The following is a 27,057-nucleotide window of genomic DNA, read 5'->3' as shown; positions in this document are numbered from 1 at the left end:
TTGTGTGTGGCATGCTGGCCCCCATGGCCTTGTGTTTCCGAGCCCTTGCATCACAGGCTGCAGCTTTTCACTCTCACAAACCTTTCCCCTCCTGCCCCAGCATAGTTTGCAAGCAGTAGAAGGCTGTTCCCCTTGGGCTGGCAGTCTGTTGTCTGCCCATCCTTCTCTCTGCTGTCTTTCAGCACTGGAGAACAAACACTTACAGCCTTGGAAATGAAAAGGGGCTGAGAGTTATCCCATGGCTTCTCTTTGTCAGAGCCTGAACCCAGTTGCTGGGCACTGGGCAGGCTCTCAGGGCACTGCAGTGGGCAGGACTTGGCTGTTGCTGCTCTTCTCACTGCTGCTGGGGCTGCTGGGGGTAGCTCACTGCAATGTGACATGAACAGAAACCAAGTGAGGAGCAGCTGAGGGACCTCACTCCAAGAAGGACCTTGAGGGGCTGGAGTGTCCAGAGAAGGGAAACAGAGCTGGGGAAGGGTCTGGAGAAACAGGGCTGGGGAGGAGCAGCTGAGGGAGCCGGGGGGGTTGAGGCTGGAGCAGAAGAGGCTGAGGGAGAGCTCATTGCTCTCTGCAGCTCCTGAGGGGAGGCTGGAGCCAGGTGGGGGCTGGGCTCTGCTCCCAAGGAACAAGCAACAGGACAAGAGGAAACAGCCTCAAGCTGCCCCAGGGGAGGTTTAGGTTGGGCATCAGAAGAAACTTCTTCACAAAGAGCTGTCAAGCACTGGCCCGGGGGCTGCCCCTCTGCCCCTGCGCGGCGCCGGCCCGGGGGCTGCCCAGGGCAGTGGTGGAATCCCCATCCCTGGAGGTGTTTAAGGCACACAGAGAGGTGGTGCTGAGGGCCATGGTTTAGCCTCAGCCTGGGCAGAGCTAGAGAAGGGTTGGACTGGACGAGCTCACGGACTGGAGGAAGCTTCCCTGAAGACTAATCCCAGTAAGCTTTGTCCACATTCCCTCTTGGTTGATGGTTGGCAATCAGCAGTGATCCTCTGTTTGTGGAACTGGGCTTTGGTTTGGTTTTCACTGATTGTCTGAAGTTTTGTCTGTGTTTTTTTCCCCCCACCTGCACTTCCAGCTGTCCAATCTATGGATCATTCTTTTGATGGAATATCCATCAAAAAGGAGGAAGGTGCCTGCTAGAGAGAGGGGGAAAAAAAAACCCCAAACCAATCTACTGCTTGAGCTGGCAGGCAAATCCTGCAGTGCCTGAGGAGAGGAATCAGATGTGCATGGGCTCTTTAATATGTGGTTGTTGCTTCCAGGGGAGTGGAGCAGAGCAAGTGGGACAATCAGAATTCCTTCTGGATCAGGAAAGAGACAAAACAGCAGCACTGCAGGCAGCCCCCTGCAGGTTGTGCTGGGTGCTCCCTGCTGCTCCACAGCAGAAGCAAACAGTAAATTACCTTAAAACCCCCCAAACCTCAAACCATGGAGGGATCCCTTATAGGAGGCTGCTAACAATCCCAGTCCCAGTGCTCCCCTCCCTTCAGGAGGTCAGGTTGTCACAGAGCCACTTCCTTCCTCCTGGGCACTGGCTGCAGAGGGACTTCTCCTGAGGGTGTCTAGAGCCAGGCCAAGGGGGAATGGTTTGAAGCTGAGGCAGAGCAGGGTTAGAGTGGAGCTGAGGAAGAAGTTGTTCAGTGTGAGGGTGGGGAGAGCCTGGCACAGGCTGCCCAGGGAGGCTGTGGCTGCCTCCTGCCTGGGGGTGTTGAAGGCCAGGCTGGATGAGGCCTTGAGCAGCTGAGTGTAGTTGAGAGCTGTCCCTGCCCATGGCAGGGGGTTGGAGGAGATGAGCTCTGAGGTCCCTTCCAGCCTGAGCCATTCTGCTTTTGTTTCTGTTTACCATCCTGCCTCCCTTGGGGTCAGTGTGAAGTGTTCAGTCAGATTCTGAAGTCAGGTTGCCTCAGTCCCCTGGGGCTCTGGGAAGCAGCATCCTCAGCTTTCACAGCACTGAAGCTTTGCTGAGGTTCTGCCCCCTGCCCATTTTGTACCAGACCTGCCTCCATTCTCCTTTCTGTCACTGTTGTGTAGCCAGCAGGGCCAGGGAGGTTATTCTCCCACTCTGGTGAGACCTCACCTAGAGCTCTGTGTCCACTTCTGGAACCTTTATTACAGGGAGGATCTGGAGGTGCTGGAAGGTGTCCAGAGAAGGGCCACGTGGAGGAGCAGAGGGCTGGAGCTGCTCTGCTGTGAGGGCAGCCTGAGAGAGTTGGGGTTGAGGCTGGATGTGAGCAGCCTGCTGGAGTGTGAGGTGTCCCTGGCCATGGCAGGGGGTTGGAACTGGCTGAGCCTTGAGGTCCCATCCAGCCCTGACAGTTCTGTGATTCTATGAGTTCTGAATTCCAGTGAGGCAGAGGCAGGTGCTGTGGAGCAGTGGTCCAGGTGAGCAATGGGCAATCTGTAGCCAAAGCTATTGATCACAGAGCTGTCTCTGGCTGATAATGGTCAGTGTGGCTGGTCAGCACTCCTTGGTCATGAGGGTGCTGGAACACTGCAGCAGGTTGCCCAGGGAGGTGCTTGAGGCCCCATCTCTAGAGATATTCACAGTGAGGCTCCACAGGGCTCAGAGCAACCTGATCTAGTGGAGGATGTCCCTGCTGACTGCAAGTGGTTGGACTGGATGAGCTTTGGAGGTCTCTTGCAGCCCAGCCCAGCCCATCCTGTGATCCAGGGCCAGTGCCTGAGTGTGTGCACAGCAAGAAGCTGCTCCAGCTCCTGCCCCAGGCTAGGGTCTGTGACACAGGAAAGCAAAACCACATAATAAAGGCAATGCAGGGAGGTGATCTGTTCTGAGCAGCCAGATTTGCATGTTCTGATCACAGGGGGACGCTTCTGGTGGGGAGTGGCCACTAGCACCTTGGCTCTGTCCTTTCTCAGCAGCAAATCAGTCTGGCCTGTCTCAGCTCAAACATGTTGGCCTCATTTCCTGGCTCAGGGACTGGAGTGGAGGGCTCTGAACTGGTGGTTGAGTGGAACCTTCTCACTGAGTATCAACATGAAAGCAGAGTTCTTTTCCTCACAGTATTTGCTTCACAGGATTGGGTTTCCACTCCACAGTCTTTATTTGTCACTTCACATTTCAGTTTGCAGAAGCACCAATCTAAACCTGAGCTCCATGACTGAACCAGCTCAGTGTCCAGCAGGTGAAACAGCAGAGCTCAGGGAACAAATCTGTCCCAGGCTAACTCCAGTGTGGTTTTTCTTCAGCAGCAGTTGTGGTGTGCTGGGATAGCACACCCCCAGCCCTTACCACACTGAGCACAAGGACTGGCAAAGGATCCTGGCAGAGCTCAGTGCTGAGCAGTAGCTGGTTTGGTCCTCAGCTGCATTCCCAATGAGCTTGGCCACCAATAAGTACTGCCTGCAGTTTAAGAGGAGGTAGAGTGTTGGGGTTTGGGAGGAGAGGCTGAGGGACCTGGGGCTGTTGAGCCTGGACAAGAGCAGCCCCAGAGGGGATCAGCAAGAGCCATAGGCTGGGGGGAAGAGGCTTGGGCCAGACTCTGCTCAGTGGTGCTCAGGGACAGGCCAAGGGGCACAAACAGGAACCCAGGAGGTGCCACCTGGAGAGGAGGAGAAAGTTGTGTGGTGTGAGGGTGCTGGAGGCCTGGAGCAGGCTGCCCAGAGAGGTTGTGGACTCTCCTTCTCTGGAGACTTTCAAACCCTTTTGGGGAGAGCTCCCAACCCCCCCTGGCCATTGTGATCCTGGACAAGCTGCTGTGGGTGCCCTGCTGGAGCAGGGGGCTGGACTGGATGCTCTCCAGGGGTCCCTTCCAATGCCCACCATGCTGGGATGTGGTGAGTCTGTAGCTGCCAGAGTGCTTCCAAAGGATCCCTGGTGCAACACAGTTGTAAAAGCTCAGCACAAGAGTGTCAGAGGTTGCCCCCTAGTCCTGTGCCCTTCAGTGCACCTCCATCCATCCCTGGCAGCAGCTGTACCAGTTGTGGATCAGGATGAGTTGGTTGTGTTTGATAGCTCAGGAGCAATGCTGGGTCCTTGGTAATAGATTTCCTGCTCTGTGCCAGCCAGAGGCTGTTTGGGTTGCATCAGGCAGCACTCAGTGGAGCAGGGTGGCTGCACAGGTGGCAGCTAGGAGAGGATTTCCTCAGTGCTGGGAATAATGGACAAAGAAAGAGCAATTCTGACAGCCTCAGGGAAGCAGGAGCCCAGATCATCCAAGGGCTGCAGCAGCTCTGCTGTGAGCACAGGCTGAGGGAGCTGGGGCTGTGCAGCCTGCAGAGGAGAAGGCTCCAGGGGGACCTCAGAGCTGCCTGCCAGGACCTGAAGGGATCCTGCAGCAAGGCTGCAGAGAGACTTCTCCTGAGGGTGTCTAGAGCCAGGCCAAGGGAATGGTTTGAAGCTGAGGCAGAGCAGAGTGGAGCTGAGGAAGAAGTTGTTCAGTGTGAGGGTGGTGAGAGTCTGGCCCAGGCTGCCCAGGGAGGCTGTGGCTGCCTCCTGCCTGGGGGTGTTGAAGGCCAGGCTGGATGAGGCCTTGAGCAGCTGAGTGTAGCTGAGAGGCCCATGGCAGGGGGAGTGGAATAGATGATTTCTGAGGTCCCTTCCAGCCTGAGCCATGCTGTGATTTGATGATACACAGAACAGATCCACCTGGGGAAGGGCTGGCAGCTGTGGCTGCTCCTAAAGCAGCTTGGATTGCCTTCTGGTGGAACCACACAGCAACCTGCCTGGGAAGTTTCCCTGGTGCTTTCCTCTAAAGTGACAGCTCTGCACTCCCAGACTTCATTCACAAGCACACAAAACCCTTGAGCAAGGGCACAACAAAGATCCAGGTGCTCCTGTGCTGCCCTCCTCACTGCTGCTGTTGAATTCCCCATGCCCACTGAGGCTGATGAGAAGAGTGCTTCATGTTGGTACTGTGCCTTGGGAGCTCTGCTGGAGGCTGACTCTGCAGCTGCCTTCCAGGGGTCTCTGTGTGTGGTCCCTAACCCTCCTGTGTTCTAGGGAAGGACAAGAAGGGGAGCTGCAACCTGTCCCGTGTTGACAGCACCACCTGCCTGTTCCCCGTGGAGGAGAAGGCTGTGGAGTACTACTTTGCCTCAGATGCTAGGTAATGGAGCTCTGTGTCTGTTAGCCCAAAGAGAAATGTGCTGGATGAAGCCTTAAACAAGAGATCAGAGAATCCTTTGGGTTGGCAGGGACCCACAAAGGTCATCCAGGCCAACCCCCCTGCCCTCAGCAGGGACATCCTGCACTGGAGCAGGTTGCTCAGAGCCCTGTGGAGCCTGACCCTGAATCTCTCCAGGGATGGAGCCTCAACCACCTCCCTGGGCAACCTGCTGCAGTGTTCCAGCAGCCTCCTGGTGCAGACCTTGTTCCTCACATCCAATCTCAATCTGCTCTGCTCTCATTTCAAACCATTGCCCCTGGTCCTGTCCCTGCAGGCTTTTGGGGACAGTCCCTCTGCAGCCTTCCTGTAGCCCCCTTCAGGTACTGGCAGCTGCTCTAAGGTCTCTCTGGAGCCTTCTCTGCTCCAGGCTGAACAGCCTCATCCTGTCCTCACAGCAGAGGTTCTCCAGCCCTATGATCATTTTAGTGGCCCTCCTCTGGATCTGCTCCATCATGTCCCATGCTGGGACTTGGAATAGACCTCTGGGGATCATCCATTCCACCCCCAGGTTCCTGCCTTGTTGCAGTGATCAGCCATGGTCCCTCCCTGCATCTCACTTCCCCAGCTGGGCTGCCTCTGGGTTCTTTATGGATCCAGTCAGTTGTGTGTCTGTGGCCATGACTTCACACACAGTTGTCATAAGTGGCACTGGAAGAGCCAGAGGAGGATTAGCTTTGGAGTTTCTGTTCAAGGTGTGGTTAAGGTCTGCAGAGCCTCTTCAGAGAAACACAGAATCCTTCAGGCTGGAAAAGGCCTTCAAGAGCAGTGATTAACCCAGCACTGCCCAGCCTGCTGCTAAACCATATCCCTCAGCACCACATCTCCATGGCTCTGGAACCCCTCCAAGGATGGAGGCTCCACCACTGCCCTGGGCAGCCTGGGCCAGGCTTTGAGAAGCCTTTCAGAGAAGAAAAGTCTTCTAATATCCAACCTAAGCCTCCTCTGGTACAACTTGAGGTCATTTCCTTTTGTCCTGTCACTTGTTCCTTGGGACAGGAGCCCAACCCCCACCTGGCTCCAGCCTCCTCTCAGGAGCTGCAGAGAGCAATGAGCTCTCCCTCAGCCTCCTGTAGCCTCAACCCCTCCAGCTCCCTCAGCTGCTCCTCCCCAGCCCTGTTCTCCAGACCCTTCCCCAGCTCTGTTGCCCTTCTCTGGCCCTGCTCCAGCCCTCAAAGTCCTTCTGGGAGTGAGGGGCCCAAAGCTGACCCCAGGATTCCAGCTGTGGCCTCCCCAGTGCCCAGCCCAGGGGGACAGCACTGGAACATTGGAGAGTCTTTAGTGTTCTGGTTTTAGAGCTTTTCAGTGCACTGCCCAAGGTCAGAGCAGGTCCTACTAAAGCAGGAAGCTGCTGTGCCTCAATGCAGCTGCCCCTGTGAGCTGAACTGGCAGGGTGCAGGCTGACACTTGGGCAAGGACCCTGAACCCCACTGGCAGCTCCTGTGTTGACATTCCCCAAGTGCAGTGCAGGCAGGGAAGGTTTCTGATAGTCTTTTCCCCCTGCAGTGCTTCTGAGCAGGTCTGAGGGTGCATTAATAAGTGGCCAAGCTGCCCCCAGCTCCACAGCTGGGCAGGTGGAGGTGCAGGGAGGGACAGTGGCTGCTGACTGCAGGAGCCTGCAGCTGTGGGTGAGCAGCCTGTGTGCTGGGGCAGGCTGCTGAGCTCCTGCCTTTCCTGCCCAGCTCCTAACAGTTGGATCCCATCCCTGCACTTGCTGCTTCTCCTGGGGAGTTCACAGATTGCTCTGAAAGCAGGCACTGACAATGAAGGGATGGAAGGGTGGAAGGGATCCTGTGGTGTCTCTGCAAACACCTTAAGGGTGGCTGTCAACAGGATGGGGCCAGTCCCTCTTCAGTGGTGTCCAGGGACAGGCCAAGGGGCAATAGGCACCAACTGGAACCCAGGAGGTTCCAACTGAAGATGAGGAGAAAGTTCTGTGGTGTGAATTTGCTGGAGGCCTGGAGCAGGCTGCCCAGAGAGGCTGTGGACTCTCCTTCTCTGGAGACTTTCATGACCCACCTGGATGGTCCTGTGTGACCTGCCCTGGGTGACCCTGCTCTGGCAGGGATGTTGGACTCAAGGGGCAGTGGGCATAAACTGGCACCCAGGAAGTTCTGCTTCAACATAGAGACAAAACTCTTTGCTGTGAGAGTGCTGGAGGCCTGGAGCAGGCTGCCCAGAGAGGTTGTGGAGTCTCCTTCTCTGAAGATGTTCCACACCCACCTGGATGTGTTCTGTGTGACCTGCCCTGGGTGTCCCTGCTCTGGCAGGGATGTTGGACTCCATGAGAGGTCCCTCTCATTCCTGGGTGACCTGTCCTGGGTGTCCCTGCTCTGGCAGGGGTGTTGGACTCCATGAGAGGTCCCTTCCATTCCTGGGTGACCTGCCCTGGGTGACCCTGCTCTGGCAGGGGAGTTGGACTCCATGAGAGGTCCCTTCCATTCCTGGGTGACCCTGCTCTGGCAGGGGTGTTGGACTCCATGAGAGGTCCCTTCCATTCCTGGGTGTCCCTGCTCTGGCAGGGGTGTTGGACTCCATGAGAGGTCCCTTCCATTCCTGGGTGACCTGCCCTGGGTGACCCTGCTCTGGCAGGGGAGTTGGACTCCATGAGAGGTCCCTTCCATTCCTGGGTGACCCTGCTCTGGCAGGGGTGTTGGACTCCATGAGAGGTCCCTTCCATTCCTGGGTGTCCCTGCTCTGGCAGGGGTGTTGGACTCCATGAGAGGTCCCTTCCATTCCTGGGTGTCCCTGCTCTGGCAGGGGTGTTGGGCTCCATGAGAGGTCCCTTCCATTCCTGGGTGACCTGCCCTGGGTGTCCCTGCTCTGGCAGGGATGTTGGTCTCAGTGCTTTCCCTTCCCACCCCATGGAGTGGACCTCGCAGTGCTCCTCTGACCGCAACAGAGATTCCAGCGCGAGGAGGAAGGAACTGGGTTGAGGCTGAAGCTGTGTGGTGTGGGTTTTAAGTGGGGCTGGAGCTCTCTGTGTGTGAAGAGAATGTCTTATGGCACTGGTGTGTGCTTTTATAGTGCTGTCATTGAGCATACCAACAGAGTGATTTTCCTTGAAGATGATGATGTGGCAGCCGTGGTCGACGGCCGCCTGTCCATCCACCGGATCAAGCGCACCGCAGGAGACCACCCTGGCCGTGCTGTCCAGACCCTGCAGATGGAGCTTCAGCAGATCATGAAGGGTAACAAAGCCTTTGGGGGGCACTTGTGTAGAGGCACAGAGCCTCACTGAGTGGAGGCAGGGTGGAAAAAGAGCAGCTGGGGCAGTCCCTGTGCTAGAAACGGCACCGAGGAGATCAGAGAGTCGTTGGCCCCTGCGTGATGGGGCATGAAGGGTTGTCCTGCACTCCAGCAGAACCCCCCAGGATGGCCAGATCTGTCCTGGGAGCAGGCTGGGTCAGTGTATGGGGCATTTCATTCATGCTGGGACCAGGCTGGGTCAATGCTTGGAGCATTTCATTCATGCTGGGACCAGGCTGGGTCAATGCTTGGAGCATTTCATCCAGGCTGGGACCAGGCTGGGTCAATGGTTGGAGCATTTCATTCATGCTGGGACCAGGCTGGGCCAATGGTTGGTTTGACCCAGGCTGGGTCAATGCTTGGAGCATTTCATTCATGCTGGGACCAGGCTGGGTCAATGCTTGGAGCATTTAATCCAGGCTGGGACCAGGCTGGGTCAATGGTTGGAGCGTTTCATCCAGGCTGGGACCAGGCTGGGCCAATGGTTGGAGCATTTAATCCATGCTGGGGCCAGGCTGGGTCAATGCTTGGAGCATTTCATCCAGGCTGGGACCAGGCTGGGTCAATGCTTGGAGCATTTAATCCATGCTCGGACCAGGCTGGGTCAATGCTTGGAGCATTTCATTCATGCTGGGACCAGGCTGGGTCAATGCTTGGAGCATTTCATCCAGGCTGGGACCAGGCTGGGCCAATGCTTGGAGCATTTAATCCATGCTCGGACCAGGCTGGGTCAATGGTTGGAGCATTTCATCCATGCTGGGACCAGGCTGGGTCAATGCTTGGAGCATTTCATCCATGCTGGGACCAGGCTGGGTCAATGGTTGGAGCATTTCATACAGGCTGGGACCAGGCTGGGTCAATGGTTGGAGCATTTCATACAGGCTGGGACCAGGCTGGGTCAATGCTTGGAGCATTTCATCCATGCTGGGACCAGGCTGGGTCAATGCTTGGAGCATTTAATCCATGCTGGGACTAGGCTGGGTCAATGGTTGGGGCTCAGCTTGGAGTATCTCCAACAGAAGTCCCACAGCCTGCCTGAGCACCTGGCCTTGTACTCTGCTGCCCAGGTTGTTCTTGCATCTCATGGGGCTTCTCCTCTAGCTGCTTACAGCATAATGAAGAGGAATTTGGGGCTGAGGCCATCTCCTCCTGCTTGGAGGCATCCATTTCTCCCAGGATTGATCCCTAGAGCCTGACCCTTCACTGCCTTGTCCCTAGCTGCCATGATGAGCTGATGCCGTGGTGGAGAAGGCAGTGTCCCAACCACCCCTGGCTGGGAACTGGCCTGGGAGTGCTGCTGCTAATTGAGCTGTTTCTGTTCTTTCTTTTCCAGGTAACTTCAGCTCATTTATGCAGAAGGAAATATTTGAGCAGCCAGAATCTGTTGTTAACACCATGAGAGGAAGAGTCAACTTCGATGACTACACAGGTAACTGAGGAGGAGCCTCCTCTGTTGCTGACAGCTCAGTGTCTGGTGGTCATTCACAGGAGATGCAGGGGAGGTAGGTGGCACTGGTGAGGCCACACTTTGAATCCTGGAGTCAGGTTTGGGCCTCTCACTCCCAGAAGGACACTGAGTGGCCAGAGAAGGGCAACAGAGCTGGGGAAGGGTCTGGAGAACAGGGCCAGGGAGGAGCAGCTGAGGGAGCTGGGGGGGTTGAGCCTGGAGAGGAGGCTGAGAGGAGACCACATTGCTCTCTACAGCTCCTTGAGAGGAGGCTGGAGCCAGGTGGGAGTTGGGCTCTGCTCCCAGGGAACAAGGGCCAGGATAAGAGGAAATGGCCTCCCATTGTACCAGGGGAGGCTTAGGTTGGGTATTGGAAGAAAATTACCAAGGCCTGGCCCAGGCTGCCCAGGGCAGTGGTGGAGTCTCCGTCCCTGGAGGGCTTTCAGAGCCCCGGAGCTGTGGTGCTGAGGGCCATGGCTTAGCAGCAGGCTGGGTGGTGCTGGGTGAATGGTTGGACTGGATGTTCCTACAGGCCTTTTCCAGCCCAAAGGCCTCTGTTTCTGTGACAGGGGAGGGTCAGTCATGGTGGTGTGGGAGGGTGTGGATCCCAGGGAGCACTCCCAGGTCCCACGCACAGGTGTCGAGGTGCCTGTGATGCTTTGCAGGGCTGGTGGTGACTGTAACTTGCTGTGTGCTAGCCCCAGGCATCTGGGCAGCTCCTCCTACCCAACCCAGCTGATTTTGCTCCCTGACTTTGCTTGCAGTGAATCTGGGAGGGCTGAAGGACCACATCAAGGAGATCCAGCGGTGTCGCCGCCTGATCCTCATCGCCTGCGGCACCAGCTACCACGCAGGCGTGGCGGTGAGTGCCCGGCCTGGGCTCAGCAGGGCCAAGGCATGGGTGTGCAGCAGCCTCAGCAGGGACTGCAGCTGAACAGGAGGCCACCAACATGGTCAGAGGCTGCAGAACCTCCCTCCAGGCTTGGAGAGTTGGGGCTGTGCAGCCTGGAGAAGAGAAGGCTCCAGGCAGACCTCAGAGCAGCCTTGCAGTGCCTGAAGGGCTCCAGGAGAGCTGGGGAGGGACTTTGGACAAGGGCTGGGAGTGCCAGGCTGAGGGACAATGGCTTTGAGCTGGGAGAGGGGAGACTGAGAGTGGAGATGAGGAAGAAATTGTTGAGAGTGAGGGTGGGGAGAGCCTGGCACAGGCTGCCCAGGGAGGCTGTGGCTGCCTCCTGCCTGGGGGTGTTCAAGGCCAGGCTGGCTGAGGCCTTGAGCAAGCTGTGCTGGTGGGAGGTGTCCCTGCCCATGGCAGGGGGTTGGAACTGAATGATCTCTGAGGTGCCCTCCAACCTGAGCCCTTCTTTGGTTCTTTTCTCATGGCATCTGTGGGTGGTCTGTCAGTGACTTAGAGCAGGCTGTGTGTGAGGAGCTGGCCTCACAGAGGCTGTGGTGCCAGCAGCAGGGTCAGGTTGCAGAGGGCTGTTTGTGTGTCTTGTGTGGGCAATCCTGAGGAATTGGAGCAGGCTCCAGGGCTCATTTTCCCTGAGTCTTTTGAGAGTCAGATTTTCCAGGGTGTGGCAAGCAGAAGGCTTTCTTGTGCTCTTCACAGCTGGGCTTCTGAGCACTGTGCAGTGTGTCACTTCCTGACATCTTCTCTTTCCAGACCAGGCAGGTTCTGGAGGAGCTGACTGAGCTACCTGTGATGGTGGAACTGGCCAGTGACTTCCTGGACAGGAACACTCCTGTCTTCAGAGATGATGTCTGCTTTTTCCTCAGCCAGTCAGGTATGCTCTTGCCTCACCACACACTCACTCCTCTTCTCTGTCCTGCTCAGGAGGGAAAAGGCAACAGGGCCAACCGCTGCCTGCTGGGTGGGTTGTGAGCAGAGTGCTTGAGAGGAGGATTTGGCTCCTGCATAGTAGGGATGGGGAAAACCCCCCAGCTCTCCTCCTGCTGCCTTTGTGTGGACAGGAGCTCTCCTCCTGCTGCCTTTGTGTGGACAGGAGCTCTCCTCCTGCTGCCTTTGTGTGGACAGGAGCTCTCCTCCTGCTGCCCTTGTGTGGACAGGAGCTCTCCTCCTGCTGCCTTTCTGTGTTCTCCACCTCTTTCATAGTGGGGGGTTGGTCTCTTCTCCCTAGTATTGGATGATAGGAGAGGAAATGGCCTCCAGTTGCCCCAGGGGAGGGTTAGTTTGGAGGTGAGGAAAAGTGTCTTCACTGCAAGAGTGGTCAGGGATTGGCACAGGCTGCCCAGGGAGGTGGTGGAGTCCCCATGCCTGGAGGTGTTCAGGAAAAGCAGGGCCATGGCACCTGGGGCTGTGGTTTGGTGTCCATGGTGGTGTTGGGTTGATGTTGGGCTGGATGCTCTCAGAGGCTTTTCCAGCCCAACCAATTCTAGGTTCTTTGATTCCTTCTGGGGCAGGGCTGTGCTTAGCTGAGTCCTGCCTGTGGTCACAGCAGTTTGGTTTCCTTTCTCTGGGAAGAAATATTGCATGCACCAAAAGGCTGAACCACTGCTGCTGAGCCCTCGGGGGGGGCACATCCATGGCTGCTTCTGAGCAGGTGGAGTTGTGTAGCCAGAGCACCAGCAGCTCCTTCCTGAGCTGTGTGGTGGCTTTGGATCCACACAAGAGATGAAGCTCACACACAAGCATGCCAGAGTGCCTCAGATTTGGAGCAGTGTGGGATGTGAGACACACTCAGGCATCAGAGCAGCCTTGATGTGCACAACCCCAGCAGGGACTGCAGAGCTGCAGTGATTGTTTCCCTCATCATTGATGATCTGGATGAGGGCACTGAGTCCATCAGCAGTAAGTTTGCAGGTGACACCAAGCTGGGGGCAGGAGTTGATCTGCAGGAGGGTAGAGAGGCTCTGCAGAGGGACCTGGACAGGCTGCACAGATGGGCAGAGGTCAAGGGCAGGACATTGAACACATCCAAGTGCCAGGTTCTGCACATTGGCCACAGCAACCCCAGGCAGTGCTACAGGCTGGGGGCAGAGTGGCTGAGAGCAGCCAGGCAGAGAGGGACCTTGGGGTTGTGGTTGATGGTAGGCTGAACATGAGCCTGCAGTGTGCCCAGGCAGCCAAGAGGGCCAATGGCATCCTGGCCTGCATCAGGAACAGTGTGGTCAGCAGGAGCAGGGAGGTCATTCTGCCCCTGTGCTCAGCACTGGTTAGGCCACACCTTGAGTCCTGTGTCCAGTTCTGGGCTCCTCAGTTTAGGAAGGAGGTTGAGCTGCTGGAAGGTGTCCAGAGAAGGGCAACGAAGCTGGGGAGGGGTCTGGAGCACAGCCCTGTGAGGAGAGGCTGAGGGAGCTGGGGTTGCTTAGCCTGGAGGAGGCTCAGGGGTGACCTTCTTGCTCTCTACAATTACCTTAAGGCAGGTTGTAGCCAGGTGGGGGTTGGTCTCTTCTCCCAGGCACCCAGCACCAGAACAAGAGGACACAGCCTCAGGCTGTGCCAGGGGGGGTTTAGGCTGGAGATTAGGAGGAAGTTTTACACAGAGAGAGTGATTGCCCTTTGGAATGGGCTGCCTGGGGAGGTGGTGGAGTCACCATCACTGGAGGTGTTCAGGAGGAGACTTGATGGGGTGCTTGGTGCCATGGGTTAGTTGATCAGGTGGTGCTGGGTGATAGGTTGGACTCGGTGATCTTGATCGCCTCCAACCTGGTCTGTTCTGTTGTCAGCCCTGATGTTCAGCTTTGGTACCTGCCTGTCTTTGCAGGGGAGACAGCAGACACCCTGATGGGGCTGCGGTACTGCAAGGAGAGAGGGGCCCTGACGGTGGGCATCACCAACACCGTGGGCAGCTCCATATCGCGGGAGACCGACTGCGGCGTGCACATCAACGCGGGGCCGGAGATCGGCGTGGCCAGCACCAAGGTGAGCTGCCAGCTGAGAGCCCTCCCCGATGGCAGCCCCTCCTGAAGGTGCTGCCTGTGGCCTGTGCCCTGCTCACAGTCTGCACTGGGCTGCAAGGACCCTCCAGGGGCATCCTCCCCACCCCCTGCAGGCAGCAGGGACAGCTCCAGCTGCAGCAGGCTGCCCAGGGACACAGCCAGGCTGAGCTTGAATGGCTGCAGGGATGGAGCCTCAGCCCCAGCCCTGGGCAGCCTGTGCCAGTGTCTCCCCAGCCTCCCTGTGCAGAGCTTCTGCTGATGTCCAACCCAACTCTGCCCTGCTCCAGTTTCAAACCATTGCCCCTTGCCCTATCCCCACAGCCCCTTCTGAGCAGTCCCTCCCCAGCCTGCCTGTAGGTCCTCTGCAGATACTGAAATGCAGCTCTGAGGTCTCCCTGCAGCCTTCTCCAGGCTGAACAGCCCCAGCTCTCCCAGCCTGTCCTCACAGCAGAGGTTCTGCAGCCTCTGATCTTCTTTGTGGCCTCCTCTGGACCCTGTCCCTCAGCTCCAGGTCTCTCTTGTGTTGGGGTTCCCACAGCTGGACACAGCCCTGCAGGTGAGGTCTCCCCAGGGCAGAGGGGCAGGATCCCCTCTCTCCATCTGGTTGCTGTTGATGACTGTGGATAATGTCCACGTGTCCAGCAGCACTCAGCACCTTCCTGTGTCTCACAGAGGGGTTTCCCTCCCTCCCTTCTAGTTTTGAAAAGGGTCTGTAAAGAAGTGACTTTAAACCCTGGAAACAAAGAGGTCTCCTCTTGGCCATCACTGTCTTGAATCACAGAATCAATAAGGTTGGAAAAGACCTCAAAGATCACCAAGTCCAACCTGTCCCCCAGTGAGATGCAGACTGAGTTTAAACTAAGATCTGAAGATGAAAAGGGAAATTGAAAGGCAAGGTGCTGGAAACTCTGACTGCATGGAGCTGCCCTTAGCAGCGTGGCTGGACTGAAACTGAGCCAGGGCAGGCTTGGGCTGGACAGCAGGAAAAACATCTTCACTGCAGGAGTGGTCAGGGCTGGCCCAGGCTGCCCAGGGAGGTGGTGGAGTCCCCATCCCTGGAGGTGCTCCAGAACCCTGTGGCCATGGCTGCTGGGGCCATGGTTTGGTGTCCATGCTGGGGTTGGGTTGAAGGTTGGATTGGATGATCCTCAAGATCTCCTCCAACTGCAAACTGCTAAGAAGCTGTGAGAGGAAAGCTTTGTCTTCAAGGAAAGGTCTTTAACAGAAGCCCAGCCCTGGTGTCCCCCAGCTGTGGGGGGCTTGCTGCCTCTGGCTCCCTGTGCTACAGCAGAAGCCACCTTGCTGTGCTGCAGTTCTGCCTGCTGCTGAAATCTGCTTTGGTTTAGGTCTGTTTGGAGGGCAGCTGATGTCAAGCTGTTGCCTAAACCCAGCCACAAACCACACTGGAGTGTGGGGAATTGGCTCATGGAAAACTCAGAAGGTGTGCTTACAGGAAGCTCTTGAATGAGATGTTTGTCCCACACAGCCAGGGGCACAGTGTGGGGGCACAGGAGGGTGGCCCCCCTGCTGAGGTGGGGAGCTACCACTGCATAGAATCACAGCATCAGAGGATGGGTTGGGTTGGAACAGACCTCCAAAGCTCATCCAGTCCAACCCCTCTGCAGTCACCTCCAGCAGGTCAGGTTGCTCAGAGCCCTGTCAAGCTTCACCTTGAGTATGTCCAGGGATGAGGCCTCAGCCACCTCCCTGGGCAGCCTGCTGCACTACCTCATGGAGGAGGAACTTGAGAAGCTTCCACCCAAAGGTTGTCCAGAACATTTTGGGAACATGCTAGGAACACCTCAAGCATTGTTAGCACAGCTGCTGGGGACTTGTGGAACCTTCAGCTGCACCAAAGCAGAGTAGCTCAGAGCCTGCACCAGACTCTGCTGGGCAGAGCTTTGGGCTGTTAGCTGCTCTGGTTTGCAGCTGAAGCCTTTCTGGATTCCCTCAGAGCTGTTTAAACCTCCTCCAGCAAAGCAGCAGGAAGGTTCTTTGGTGGTTGTTCAGGGAGGGTTGACCAGGGAGGGCCTGAAATGCTGTGAACCTTCAGCTGATTTCTAAGCAACTTCATGGCCAGGCTGGCAGCAGAAGGTCCCTTCAGAGCATCTGTCCTACAAGGACTCCAGAGGCTGTGCTGTAGGTGTTTGATCCCCAGATCCTAGAGCCTCAGATGTTGTGACTTGAACTGCCTTGGCTCAGAGAGTCATAGAATCATAGAATGGGTTGGGCTGGAAGGGACCACAAAGCTCAGCCAGCTCCAGCCCCCTGCCATGGGCAGGGACACCTCCCACCAGCACAGGCTGCTCAAGGCCTCATCCAGCCTGGCCTTCAACACCCCCAGGCAGGAGGCAGCCACAGCCTCCCTGGGCAGCCTGTGCCAGGCTCTCCCCACCCTCACTCTCAACAAGTTCTTCCTCATCTCCAGTCTCAGTCTCCGCTCTCCCAGCTCAAAGCCATTGTCCCTCAGCCTGGCACTCCCAGCCCTTGTCCAAAGTCCCTCCCCAGAACCCCTGGAGCCCTTCAGGCACTGCAAGGCTGCTCTGAGTTTGGCCTGGAGCCTTCTCTTCTCCAGGCTGCACAGCCCCAACTCTCCCAGCCTGGCCCCACAGGGGAGGTTCTGCAGCCTCTGCTCACCTTGGTGGCCTCCTCTGCAGCCTCTCCAGCAGCTCCAGGTCCTTCCTGTGCTGGGGCCCCAGAGCTGGAGGCAGTGCTGCAGTGGGGGCTGGAACTGGATGATCTTTAAGGTCCCAAACCATTCAATGGTTCCATTCCAGGTGTCATCACAACATAGGGTTGAGTAGTCACCAGGGAATCATGGAAGCCCTCCAGGTGCTTGCTGTGTCTTCGTCTCCTGCAGTATGAGCTGGTGCCATTGCTCAGCTCTGCTTGGGCCCAGCTCAGATGAGCTTTGCCAGCTTCACCTTGGCTCCCTAACTGGAATGGGAGCTGCCATGGGCTGCCCTGCCCACAGCCAGCGTGGGTGAGAGCTGCTGGGGGGCTGTCAGAGTGCCATGTGCCCTCTCTCTGCTCCCTCCCCAGGCCTACACCAGCCAGTTCATCTCCCTGGTGATGTTTGCTCTGATGATGTGTGACGACAGAATCTCCATGCAGGAGCGGCGCAAGGAGATCATGCGTGGCCTGAAGGGGCTGCCAGGTGGGAACCTCCTCTGCTCCCTGTGGCTCACCAGCTCAGGGCCTTCAGAGAATCACAGAGCCTTAGAGCTCCACCCCAGGCCCCTGCTGACCCTAGCACAGCCTCCCAGCCCCCAGCTGGAGCCCTCTTCAAACCTCACCCTACCCCAGGCAGCCAGAGGACACTGTGCTGTCACCTCCCAAGCCCAGCACTGAGCCTTTCCTGTGCTGTTTGCCTGTGCCCAGGGATGGGAATCACAGAAGGGTAGGGTGGGAAGGGACCTCTAGAGATCATCCAGTCCAAGCCCCTGCCAGAGCAGGGCACCCAGGGGAGTCTGCACAGGAGCACAGCCAGGAGGGGCTGGAAAGGCTCCAGAGCAGGAGACTCCACAACCTCTCTGGGCAGCCTGCTCCAGGCCTCTGCCTCCCTCACACCAAAGGAGTTTCTCCTCATGCTGAGGTGGAAGCTTCTCTGTTCAGGTTTGTGTTCATTGCTCCTTGGCTGATTGCTGTGCAGCACCAAAGAGAGCTTGGCCCCCTCCACCTGACCCCCACCCCTCAGCTATTGTTAGGCATTGATCAGATCCCTCTCAGCCTTCTCCTCTCCACACTGAACACCCCCAGGGCTCTCAGTCTCTCTTCACAGGGGAGATGCTCAAGTCCCCTAAGCATCCTCTTGGCTCTCCATTGGCCTCTCCCCAGCAGGTCTCTGTCTCTCTTGACCTGGGGAGCCCAGAACTGGACCCAGGATTGCAGCTGTGGTCTTAGCAGGGCAGAGCAGAGGGGCAGCAGAACCTCCCCAGCCCTGCTGGCCACACTCTCCTTGCTGCCCCCCAGGATCCCCTTGGCTCTCATGGCCCCAAGGGCACTTTGCTGTCCCATGCAGAACCTGCTGCCCACCAGCACCCCAAGGTCTTGCTCCATGGAGCTGCTTCCCAGCAGGGCAGCTCCTGAGCTGTCCTGGTGCCTGCTGCTGTTCCTGCCCAGATGCAGGACCCTGCACTTGTCCTTATTGAACCTCCTGAGGTTCTCCTTCCCCCAGCTCTCAGCCTGTCCAGCTCTGCCTGGATGGCAGCACAGCCTGAGGGGTGGCAGCCTCCCCCCAAGCTTTATCTCAGCAGTAACTTGCTGAGGGTGCTCTCAGCCCAGAGGTGCAGTGCTGGCTGTTTATGAGCAATAAGCTCTGCAACCACCTGTTGCAAACCAGGGAGCTGTTGAGGCACTGCCCCAGTTCATCACTGCTCTCTCTGGACATGAAGGACAGACAGTGTGTAGGGTTTGAGAGGCTCTGCAGCACTGAGCATGCACTCCTTGACTACTTCTCTTCCCTTCCAGACTTGATTAAAGAAGTGCTGAGCATGGATGATGAGATCCAGAAGCTGGCCACGGAGCTGTACCACCAGAAGTCTGTGCTCATCATGGGCCGTGGCTATCACTATGCCACGTGCCTGGAGGGAGCTTTGGTAAGGAGCTGTCCTCACTTCCAGCTGTGAACTGCAGCTTTCCACCCAGGAAAGGACACTGGTGGTGGAAGCAGCTCACAGCTCTGCCCTGCTGCCTGGCTCTTGGGTCACAAGGCCCCCAGGCAGCGCTGCAGGCCTGGGCAAGAGTGGCTTGAAAGTGGCTTGGCACAGATCTGGGGGTGCTGGGGACAAGCAGCTGAGCCTACAGTGTGCTCAGGTGGGCAAGAAGGCCACCAGCAGCCTGGCCTGGATCAGCAATAATGTGACCAGCAGGGGCAGGGCAGGGAGTGTCCCCCTGGCCTGGGCACTGCTGAGGCCACTCCTTGAGTGCTGGGTTCAGGTTTGGCCTCATCACTCCCAGAGGGATATTGAGGGCTGGAGAAAGGCCAGAGAAGGGCAGCAGAGCTGGGGAAGGGTCTGGGGAGGAGCAGCTGAGGCAGCTGGGGGGGTTGAGGCTGCAGCAGAGGAGGCTGAGGGAGAGCTCATTGCTCTCTGCAGCTCCTGAGAGGAGGCTGGAGCCAGGTGGGGGCTGGGCTCTGCTCCTAGGTACAAGTGCTAAGACAAAAGGAAATGGCCTCAAACCCACCAGGGGAGGTTTAGGATGGAGATGAGGAACAATTTCTTCACCAAAAGGGTCCCAGGGAGGTGGTGGAGTCCTCCTCCCTGGAGGGGTTTCAGAGCTGCCTGCACGTGGTGCTGAGGGCTGTGGTTCCCCGGGGGGCTCAGCAGCAGTGGTGGCCATGGAAGGACTTTGTCTCCATCTAGAAAATCAAAGAAATCACCTACATGCACTCTGAGGGGATCCTGGCAGGGGAGCTGAAGCATGGCCCTCTGGCTCTGGTGGACAAGCTGATGCCTGTGATCATGATCATCATGAGAGACCACACCTATGCCAAGTGCCAGAACGCCCTGCAGCAGGTCATAGCACGGCAGGTGAGAGCCTGGCAGGGGCCAGGGGGAGGCTGCAGACTGGGCAGAAACTCCTGACAGAGAGGCTGGGCAGAGCCTGGCACAGGCTGCCCAGGGAGGCTGGGGCTGCCTCCTGCCTGCAGGTGTTCCAGGCCAGGCTGGCTGAGGCCTTGAGCAGCCTGGGCTGGTGGGAGGTGTCCCTGCCCAGGGCAGGGGCTTGGAGCTGGATGAGCCTTGAGCTCCCTTCCAGCCCTGGCAGTCCTGTGAGTCTCTGAGAGCAGGACCCTCCAGACCTGTTCTTCAACCTTTCCTTTTGCTGCAGGGGCGACCTGTGGTGATCTGTGATAAGGAGGACATTGAGACCATCAAGAACAACAAGAGGACAATCAAAGTCCCCCACTCAGTGGACTGTCTGCAGGGGATCCTGAGTGTGATCCCCCTCCAGCTGCTGGCTTTCCACCTGGCAGTTCTCAGAGGCTATGATGTGAGTAGAGCCCTTCCTTCCCTGCTGCTCTGCTGCTGGCTGCAGGAGCTGTGCTGGGTGATGCTGAAGGTCTCTGTCAGGCTTGTCAGAGTGACTGAGCTCCTGGGATGAGCTTGGGAAAGAGCAGACCTGGCAGCTAGGGAAGCTTCTGGTGGACAGCACTTGCAGGCAGTTGAAGACTTGGCCAAGTCTTCTGCAGTCTGAGTTTGGCTGTTTTCTGCTCCATGCTGGTTGGTGGAGGGCTGGCAGGGTGCTGAGGGCAGGGAGCCAGCCCCAGGAGGGTGTTTGGTGGAGGCTGTGCTGGTGGAGGGCTGGCAGGGTGCAGGGAGCCAGCCCCAGGAGGGTGTTTGGAGGAGGCTGTGCTGGTGGAGGGCTGGCAGGGTGCAGGGAGCCAGCCCCAGGAGGGTGTTTGGTGGAGACTGTGCTGGTGGAGGGCTGGCAGGGTGCAGGGAGCCAGCCCCAGGAGGGTGTTTGGAGGAGGCTGTGCTGGTGGAGGGCTGGCAGGGTGCAGGGAGCCAGCCCCAGGAGGGTGTTTGGTGGAAGCTGTGCTGGTGGAGGGCTGGCAGGGTGCAGGGAGCCAGCCCCAGGAGGGTGTTTGGTGGAGACTGTGCTGGTGGAGGGCTGGCAGGGTGCAGGGAGCCAGCCCCAGGAGGGTGTTTGGAGGAGGCTGTGCTGGTGGAGGGCTGGCAGGGTGCAGGGAGCCAGCCCCAGGAGGGTGTTTGGAGGAGGCTGTGCTGGTGGAGGGCTGGCAGGGTGCAGGGAGCCAGCCCCAGGAGGGTGTTTGGTGGAGGCTGTGCTGGTGGAGGGCTGGCAGGGTGCAGGGAGCCAGCCCCAGGAGGGTGTTTGGTGGAGGCTGTGCTGGGTGCTTGGTCTGAGTGCAGGCAGCTCTCTGCCTGTCACAGTGACCTCGCAGCAGCTGAGCACTGGAAGGGAGACTGGAGGGCACTGACTCCTGGTTGCTGAGAGAGGAGCTGCTGAGGTTCCTGGACCTGTGCTGTGGAAGCCTTGCAGGGCCCAGAGGAGCCAGGGGAAGCTGACTACTCACCAGCCTGTTCTTTCTCCTCCCTCTGCAGGTTGATTTCCCACGAAATCTGGCCAAGTCCGTAACTGTAGAGTGAACAGAGACCAGCTGCCTCCTAGGGGCAAAGGGGGATTCAGTGAGAGACTCTTTGCTTTTTGGTACCAAAATCAGTTGATTTCCAAGCCCCCTTAGCTCACCCTTCTTTTGCTGAAGCCTTGTTTGTGTCCCAGACCACCATGATTCCATTGCATTAGTGATTGTCCAGTTGATTCCACCTTGCTCTCTCCATAGCTTTGGGGTTGGTTGGTTGGTTTGTTTTGCATTTGTTTGTCTTTTCCAATGCCAGACCTTCCCTGGATGGTTTTTCCTTCGGGATTCCTCAGTCTTCTAGGTAGGAAAAGGAGCCTCCACCTGGCTTGAGGAGCAGGGGGCTCGGTGCAGTGGCTGGGGAGAAACCATTGAGTGACTCTCCTCTCGTGCTCTCAGGGGCAGGAGACCAGAGCAGACAGCTGGAACCAGAGCTGTTCCTGCTCCTGCTTGTGCAGCTTTTTAAGGTGGGAACAAGGGTTTGGGGGTTCATTCCTGCCTGGTGTCCAAAAGGGGAGTTCAACTGCCCTGTTGCAGCCTCCTCGGTTCAAAGCCCACGGGAAGTGTGCTAAGCAAACCTTGCTTCAGAAGGGTTTAACCTATGCCAAATACCTAGCAAGTGACAATCTCCTGGCCTGGCTGGGCCACCACACTGTGTGCCACCAGCAGCTCCCTGGAGCTGTGCCCATGAAGCCAGAGGAGCTCACTGGCTGATGCAGTGTGGGGGGCAGGAGAGGGAGAGGAGCAGTGCTTGGTCTGTGCTGGTGCTTTGGTGTTGCTGTGGTGGTTTTCCTTTGGCCTTCCTGTGTTGAGGATTCTTTGGTTTTTTCCCCCTTGAACCAAGCCCTGTGGCACTAGAAGCACACCCTGGGGAAGCAGCTTTCTGCTGGCACAGGTCACTTGCTGCTCTGGATGCCCAGAAGCAGGTTTCTGCCTGGTACCTGTCTGGCAGCAGCACCACTCCCTCGCTGAGGGCTGTGGTGGATGCATGGCTGCTGGTTTCTGTAGGAGCTCTCTCTGTGTGTGTGACTTGTGGCAAACTGAGCTGGTTTAGAAAGGGAGGGGATGAAAAAAGGCTCAGCAGAAATCCCTTGGAAAGAGCTTTGGAAGAAGCTTGCAGGGAATCAGAACTCAACACAAATTCCACCTTCCAGACTTGGCACTGACCTGCAGGCTCCTCTAGCTCTCTGCTTCCTCATGCTCCAAGGTGCATCTCCTGCCAGCTTGATGGCCTTTCAATTAGCTTTACACAGCCCCCATAAGAAACTCACACTGCAAGGCATAAAGCAATGCTTGTCCAGGGCTGCTGAGCACCCCAGGGCAATCCCTGCCCCTGGGAGTGCTGCAGCACAGTGCCTGGGGAGTGGCCCTATCTGAGCTCTCCTTGCAGGGCAGGGCTCTTGTCCTGGCCCTCTCTGAGCTCTCCTTGCAGGGCAGGGCTCTTGCCATGGCCCTCTCTGAGCTCTCCTTGCAGGGCAGGGCTCTTGTCCTGGCCCTCTCTGAGCTCTCCTTGCAGGGCAGGGCTCTTGTCCTGGCCCTCTCTGAGCTCTCCTTGCAGGGCAGGGCTCTTGTCCTGGCCCTCTCTGAGCTCTCCTTGCAGGGCAGGGCTCTTGCCATGGCTTCTCCTCTCTGAGCTCTCCTTGCAGGGCAGGGCTCTTGCCCTGGCCTCTCCTCTCTGAGCTCTCCTGGCAGGGCTCTTGCCATGCAACACTGACCTGAGTCGTGTGTTGGAAGGTGCTTGAGGGTTTTCCAAACACTGTCTGCAGCCACTCTCCTCTCTGTCAAACCAAAGCTGTTTAGCTTTACTTGGGTGTCAGCCCCAGGCTTAGTTTGATGGTGGCTGAGCTGCTGCGTGCCTGCAAGCAGCTTCTCCACAGGGCTGAGGGCATCCTCAGATGGCTGATGGCTGAGCTCAGAGTGCTGCCAGGGGCTGTCTGAGACCACAGCAGTGAAACTGCAGTTTCCTCACACAGCCTTTGCTGATGAGGCCCTGACCTGTCTCAGCTGGGTGCCTCTGCCTGAGCATGCCCAGGAGCCTGCCCTGCTTCCTTTGAAGGTGGTACTGGCCCTTAAGGACAGACCAGGGCATGGGCAGTGCTAACAGTTCCTCTTCCTCCTCCTCCCACTCACCCTGCTCAAAGAGAAGGGAAGCTGCAAGCCTTTCACATGGAGGGCTGGAAGCAGGGCAGGGTTCCCACCCTGTATCCTCTACCTAGCACCAGAACTTGCAGCAAGGCAGAGTTCCCTCCCTGGGTTCCCTCCCCAGCACAAGAACTTGCACCACCAGCCCTGTGTGGCTCTGCTGTGAACAAACCCTGCCAGAGACTGATTGTTCAGGTGGTTTTTTCTCCTCTCCTGCTCCGTGGCAGGGCAGCAAAGTGTTGCCTTGATCCTGCCTTGCAGAGCTGCTTGTGCCCTGGCTCAGAGGCCAGCAGCCAGAGGCTGTTCAGCAGCAGCTCGTGTGCTGCAGGCTGGTAAATATGGATAGCAGAGGCTGTGTACAAAGAGGACCAAAGAACAGGAGCCTGAGCTGGAAGGGTACATCTGACACTCCATGCTGGTGGAGCTGTGGCTGTTGCCAGGCTGCTTGGTTGGATGCTGGGAGAGTCAAACCCTTCTGCTCCTCCGAGCCGAGGCTCTGCCGCTGCTGAGCGGAGCCCCAGGCGGCGCCGGGCCCTGCCCGCAGCCCTCTGCTGCAGCCCAGGGCTGTGGCCTCAGCCTGCAGCCAGGCTCTGGGAGGTGGTTGTGCTGCTCAGCCTCAGAGGCTGCTTGTGGAGCACTCCTGGCTCTGGAGGCTTTCTCTGCTGAGCGTGGCAGGGGGCTGGCTGGCAGCTGGGGGTCACTTGCCCTGCTGGTGGGTGGGGTGGCTGTGTCAAGGACTCTCCTGAGCTTTTTCCTTACCTCATTCATTCATTCATTCATTTCTTACTCTGTGTGTGTGTGTCCTAGCTGTGGTGCATTGGGATGACCAGAGGATGTTTCTCTTTTCCTTAGGAACCTTTGTTTTTGGTAGGAATGTCTTGTGCTAATATTTATTAACAGCCAGGCAGTCACTCTTCTGCTCTCCAGAAATGAATGTTATGCCCTCCTGAGCCAGTCTAATGCTCTCCTCCTCCTCCTCCTCCTTCTCCTCCTTCTTCCTAAAAAAGAAAATGATACTCAGCAGCCCTGGCACTAAAATTGAGCCACAGGTGAACACAGACAGCAGCAGCCCTGGGGCAGCTGCAGCTGCCTCCTGCTGCCTCCTCTGGCAGAGCTGACTTTGAGCTCAGTAGCTTTTCCTCACCCATGTCTGCAGAGGCTTAAAGGGAAGCTCAAGCCCACACAGGTCTTGGGGTTTTGGTGACCAAGGACCAGAGAAGTTCAGGCCCAGCAGCTCTCAGACCCATTCCACACTGCTGGTGAGGTTGTTCCACACAGAGCAGGCAGCTGAGCTGTGGAGAGATGAATACACTTCTGGCAGAAAGGTCTCCCTCCTCCTCCTCCTCCTCCTCCTCCTCACTCCCCTGCTGAGAGGCTGTAGCCAGCCCTGTCCTGGGGGCACCCACTGTGTGCACATTCTGCTGAGGAGCCCAAACCACTGGTAGGGCCTTGTGGCCTTGGAAGGGGCAGCAGTGGCATGGCCAATCCTTTCTAGCCTGGAAGGCAGTTAGACACCACCCCTGTGGGGGACACCCCTCAGGCCAGAGGGCTGCCTTGGCCCCTGTGTCTGTGCTGCCTCAGCCCCTCTGCAGTGAAAGAGCTGAAAGCTCTGCACAGGGCCTGAGTCAGCTGGCAGGGAGCTGCTGGGCATGGCACCATGCAGCTCCACCCTCAGTTAGGAGCCTCAGGACTCAGCCTAGTCTCTAGGCTGGGGTAAGCTGCAGTGGAAGCACCTCAAGGCATGAGGCTGACCAACCTCAGGGTTAGGCTCTTCCCCTCTCCAGCTCTCACCCCTGAGCCCACAAGCAGGAGCCTGGTGGCAGAGGGGGAGCTGAAATGGAGCCCTTGGTGCCAGTGTTTAGCTGTGGCTAATTTCAGAGCCTACCTGAGCCTCCCAAACCTGCCTCCCAGCGTGGGAGCCCTTCCTCTGCAGCAGAGAACAGGAAGAAGAGGAAAAGCTGAGAAGTGGTTGGTTTGAAATGCACACAGACCAGCAGCACCAACTCTTTGCCTTCAGCTCAGGGGCTGCACACAGAGAGCTGCAGTGGCAAACCCTCACCTGGCCTTCCCTCCTTACACCTCTTTGCCTCTTGCCTGTACAGCCCCAGCTGGCTTGGTTAGTGGGGACCAGTCTGTATCTCGTTTCCTGTCGTGTGCTGTATGCAGAAGATGTCTCTGCTTTTGTCTGTAGTGTTTTATAAGTTGGGGGTTTGTCTTTTTATTGGCTTTTTTTTGGGGGGGGGGGGGGGGGGGGGGGAGATTTGGCTGACTTTTGGGTTGTTTTTTTTTTTTTGGTGTTTTGGGGTTGGGTTTTTTTTTTCCCCTTTTCATTTTGTATCTCACCCTTTGAATAAAATCAAGTGCCCTACATCAACCTCCATGGCATTGCTGGTCTTTAAGTCCAACCCCTTGCAGTGTGGAACACAGCAGAAGGAGGAGGCTGGAAGGTGTCCAAAGAAAGCCAGGAGGAGGAGCAGAGGGCTGGAGCTGCTCTGCTCTGAGGACAGACTGAGGGAGCTGGGGTTGTGCAGGCTGGAGAGGAGAAGGCTCCCAGGAGACCTCATTGAGGCCTTCCAGGATCTGAAGGGGGCTACAGAAATGCTGGGGAGAGACTTTCTAGGGTGTCAGGGAGGGATAGGTCTGGGGGGGATGGAGCAAAACTAGAAGTGGGGAGATTCAGATTGGCTGTGAGGAAGAAGTTGTTCCCCAGGAGGGTGGTGAGAGCCTGGCACAGGTTGCCCAGGGAGGTGGTGGAAGCCTCCTGCCTGGAGGTGTTTGCAGCCAGGCTGGAGGTGGCTGTGAGCAACCTGCTGTGGTGTGAGGTGTCCCTGCCCATGGCAGGGAGTTGGGACTGGCTGAGCCTTGAGGTCCCTTCCAGCCCTGACAGTTCTGTGACTATAAATGTGGGGCTTAGCTCAGGCCCCTCCCAGCCAGCCAGGCTTGCTGGCCTCTCCCAGCCAGGCCATCTTCCAGCTGCCTTTTCCTAAGCATGGTTTTGGCAGTAACCAAGAAGGAAGCTCATAAAATACCCCAGAGCCACAACATTCAACTTCCCCTTTCACTACCACTGAGGCTGCTGGAACACTGCAACAGGCTGCCCAGGGAGGTGGTTGGGTCTCCCATTTGTGGAGAGATTGAAGGGCAGGCTGGAGAAGGCTCTGAGCCACCTGATCTGGTGGAGGATGTCCCTGCTGACTGCAGGGGGGGTGGACTGGATGGCCTTTGGAGGTCCCTTCCAACCCAACCCATTCTGAGTCTATTTCCTGTCACCCAGCAAGACAGAATCAGTACAGGCTGCAGCACCACCCAGGAACTGATGGAAGAATCCTGCTTGGCTTGGGCACAGCAAGCCCAGCAGAGGAGCTGCTTGATGCTGAGCTAGTGCAAATGCCTGTCCCTGTGAGACAGCAGCCTGGGGCTTGCAGATTGCTGATGTCTGGCAAAGGCCTGGATGCCTTCATCAGCACATTCCACAGCCACCAAAGCTTGCCTGAAATTCCACCTCTCCTCCAGCTGGAGCCACTCATGGATGAAGTTCTTCAGGGCCCTGCACCTCCCCAGGGGAAGAACATCAAACCTTCTTCCTTTCCTTTCCTGGAGCACCTTGGCCTTGCTCTTCTCCCAGATGCCTTTCCTGGGAGAGGATTCAGAGCTCCCAGGGCTGCTTTTTGAGGCTTGGTGTCCTGAAGCACTTCAGGAACACAACAGAAGTCAGTGCTGACCCTGCCTGGAGGTGTTCAGGAACCCTCTGGCCGTGGTGCCTGTGGCTGTGGTTTGGTGTCCATGGTGGTGCTGGGCTGCTGGTTGGACTGGATGATCTCAGAGGTTTTGTCAAGCCAAACAGTGCAGTGGTTCTGTGTTTGCAGCCAGTCTGGCCACAGCTCCTTGCTCTGACCTGCAGAGCAGCTCCAGCTGTGCTGTGGTCACAAACCCAGGTCAGCCAGCTCCAGGCTTCAGGCTCTCACTGCCATAGCTGCAGGTGACAGCTGCCAGGACACTGAAGCAGCACTGTGGGGAGCTGGCTGTGTGCAGAACTCCCCAGGTGAGTCCAGGCTGCAGCACCCTCAGCCCCTCACCAAAGCCCTTCCTGGGCTCAGCCT

The 27,057-nt window shown here is 57.5% G+C and overlaps 1 protein-coding gene across 2 annotated transcripts in view; it reads left to right on the top strand.

The window, feature by feature from the left end:
* GFPT1 (glutamine--fructose-6-phosphate transaminase 1) overlaps positions 1 to 27,057 on the top strand; it is a 59,873-nt gene that overhangs the window by 26,814 nt on the left and 6,002 nt on the right. Inside the window, exons 9-19 of one of the 2 annotated variants that reach the window (XM_054174874.1) lie at positions 4,958 to 5,063; positions 8,148 to 8,311; positions 9,703 to 9,798; positions 10,581 to 10,678; positions 11,480 to 11,600; positions 13,542 to 13,699; positions 16,759 to 16,873; positions 18,187 to 18,314; positions 19,080 to 19,247; positions 19,546 to 19,707; positions 20,781 to 22,434. In XM_054174874.1, the coding sequence (XP_054030849.1) occupies positions 4,958 to 5,063; positions 8,148 to 8,311; positions 9,703 to 9,798; positions 10,581 to 10,678; positions 11,480 to 11,600; positions 13,542 to 13,699; positions 16,759 to 16,873; positions 18,187 to 18,314; positions 19,080 to 19,247; positions 19,546 to 19,707; positions 20,781 to 20,825 (1,361 nt within the window). In that variant the 3' untranslated portion in view covers positions 20,826 to 22,434. Of the gene's footprint in view, positions 1 to 4,957; positions 5,064 to 8,147; positions 8,312 to 9,702; positions 9,799 to 10,580; positions 10,679 to 11,479; positions 11,601 to 13,541; positions 13,700 to 16,758; positions 16,874 to 18,186; positions 18,315 to 19,079; positions 19,248 to 19,545; positions 19,708 to 20,780; positions 22,435 to 27,057 lie in introns of those variants that run through there. The other variant, XM_054174875.1, reaches the window with a different exon arrangement.

The sequence above is a fragment of the Dryobates pubescens genome, chromosome 31 (genome assembly GCF_014839835.1).
Source record: "Dryobates pubescens isolate bDryPub1 chromosome 31, bDryPub1.pri, whole genome shotgun sequence".
NCBI classification, from domain to species: Eukaryota; Metazoa; Chordata; class Aves; order Piciformes; family Picidae; genus Dryobates; species Dryobates pubescens.
This window is presented reverse-complemented; position numbering and strand designations above follow the sequence as displayed.